This window comes from Pterocles gutturalis, unplaced genomic scaffold, assembly GCF_000699245.1.
Source record: "Pterocles gutturalis isolate BGI_N339 unplaced genomic scaffold, ASM69924v1 scaffold20179, whole genome shotgun sequence".
NCBI lineage: Eukaryota > Metazoa > Chordata > Aves > Pterocliformes > Pteroclidae > Pterocles > Pterocles gutturalis.
In genome coordinates, this window is record NW_010131116.1 from 660 (window position 1) to 2,824 (window position 2,165).

At 58.8% G+C, this 2,165-nt stretch overlaps 1 protein-coding gene across 1 annotated transcript in view; it reads left to right on the plus strand.

Annotated features, from left to right (window-relative positions):
* The window catches only part of TRIM35 (tripartite motif containing 35), a gene marked incomplete at both ends in the record, with an annotated part of 4,297 nt that overhangs the window by 656 nt on the left and 1,476 nt on the right, over positions 1-2,165 (plus strand). Inside the window, 3 exons of the mRNA XM_010080494.1 lie at positions 607-702; positions 1,691-1,921; positions 2,068-2,090. Of these exons, the coding sequence (XP_010078796.1) occupies positions 607-702; positions 1,691-1,921; positions 2,068-2,090 (350 nt within the window). The remainder of the gene's footprint in view (positions 1-606; positions 703-1,690; positions 1,922-2,067; positions 2,091-2,165) is intronic.

The following is a 2,165-nucleotide window of genomic DNA, read 5'->3' on the forward strand; positions in this document are numbered from 1 at the left end:
TCATCCTCCATGGGGCTGGGCAGGATGCGGCAGCGCCCGGGGGCTGGGAGCGTGCGAATGGGACGGGGATTGCACAATTCCCCCAGCTGCGAGGGATGCGGGGTGGGGGGCAGCCCTGAACCCCACGGGGCAGGATGGCTGTGCAGGGAGGAGGAAGAGGAGGAGACGGGCGTCATGCCAGGACCCGCTGTGTTTTCCAGCCAGGAAAACAGCCGCCTTGACTCAGCCCATTGGGAACGAGCCAGATTTCAAATGTCGCGGGGTGGCCGTGGAGCGGGTGTTTTGCAAGCTTTGGCGGGATGCCCCTGGGATCCTGCCCGCAGCGCTGGGACAGGCAGGGACTTGACGGTGCAGCAGCAGAAAGGCAGAAAAACAAGGGGGAGGATTCACCAGCGAGCAAAACTCTGCAGCTTGGGTGCTGTGGGGTGGCGTGTTTGCACAGCCCTGCACGGAGCTGAGCCCGGAGCTTGGCTGCAGGAGGGAAAGGGCCGCTTGAGTGCGAGTCCTGCTTAACCTCCTCCCTCCTGGGTTTGGGGTCTTGTTTTTCCGCATTGCAAACTTTGGGTGTAGGCTTACGAGGGTCCTGAAGGCATGTCCCCCCCGCAGGCCAAGCTGAAGAACATGGAGACCTCCCTGCAGGAGAAGGTAAAGGATTTCGGGGCTGTGCACGCCTCCTACGAGTCCATCTCCAAACACAACAAGGTGCGTGGGCCCTCCTGGGGCGGAGGTGGTGGGGCTGGTCCTGGCACATGTGTGCACGTGCATGCACATGCGTGCAAACATGTGCACGTGCATGCAAATACATGCACATTGCATGTACGTGCAAATATGTGCACATGTGTGCACACGTGTGCAAATATGTGCGTGCACATGCATACACAGTGCCTGCTCACACATGTGCGTGCATGCAAATATGTGCGCATGCATGCATACATGTGCAACTATATGCGCATGCATGCAAATGCATGCACATTGCTTGCACACACGCGCATGTACATGCAAATATGTGCATCTGCATGCATGTGTGTGCAAATATCTGCACATGCGTGCACACACATGCATGTGTGCAAATATGTGTGCATGCATGCACACGTGCCAATATATGCATGTGCATTCAAATGCATGCACATTGCACACATGCAAGTGCATGCAAATATGTGCGCATGCACACAAGTGCATGCAGATGTGTGCAAATATGTGCACGGGCATGTGTGCAAGTATGTGCGCTTGCATGCACACGTGCAAATATGTGCACATGCATGCAAATACATGCACATGTGTGCAAATATGTGCACATGGATGTGTGCACACACATGCAAATATGTGCAAAATGCATGCACATTGCATGCACACACATGCACATGTGTGCAAATGCAAGCACGTGCATGCACAAGCCCAAAAAAAGGCAGGTGGGGGTGGGGTGCAGCGCTGCACCCACCCTGGGTTGCTCCATCCTTGAGCAAGGAGAGCAACGCTGGGAGGGGAGGAAGGCCTCGGATAGTGACTTGGGGACCAGGGTTGTGGGGCAGTGCCTGCTGTGGCAGCAGGGACATTGATTTTGGGAGGGCAGCGTGGTCCCTGAGCTGGTTGGGGGACTCAGAGGAGCATTTAGGGGTGTTGGGGGCTCCGAAGGGACACGGTGCCATCCCCACCCGGGACAGGCACATGGTGCCATCCCCACCCGGGACAGGCGGAAGCAGCGCGGCTGGAGGAGCAGATCCATCGGGAATTTGAGAAGCTGCACGAGTTCCTGCGGGATGAGGAGCAGGAGCTGCTGGCGCGGCTGCAGGAGGAGATGCGGCGCAAGCACGGCCTCATTGAGGCCAAGATGAAGCAGCTGGCGGAGGAGAGCCGAGCCCTGCTCGCAGAAGCCCGCCAGCTCCAGGCTGACCTCAAGGAGGATGACTACACCTTCCTCATGGTAAAGCCCTGCCGGGGCTGTCACCCTCGCCGTGTCACCCCCCTGCCTCCGCCGGGGCGCGGGGCGATGCTTCGGGTGTGTGCAGACCCCCGTGACCCTCCCCTTATGAGCTGAGGTTTGATGCTCGGTGTCTCTTTCTCTTTCAGACCCACAAGAACCGCAAGCGCAGGTAAGTCCTGGTCCCTGCCATGTCCCCTGCCCGGTGACATGGGGTGGCTGGGCTCCCCCCCCGGCGCCCCCCACG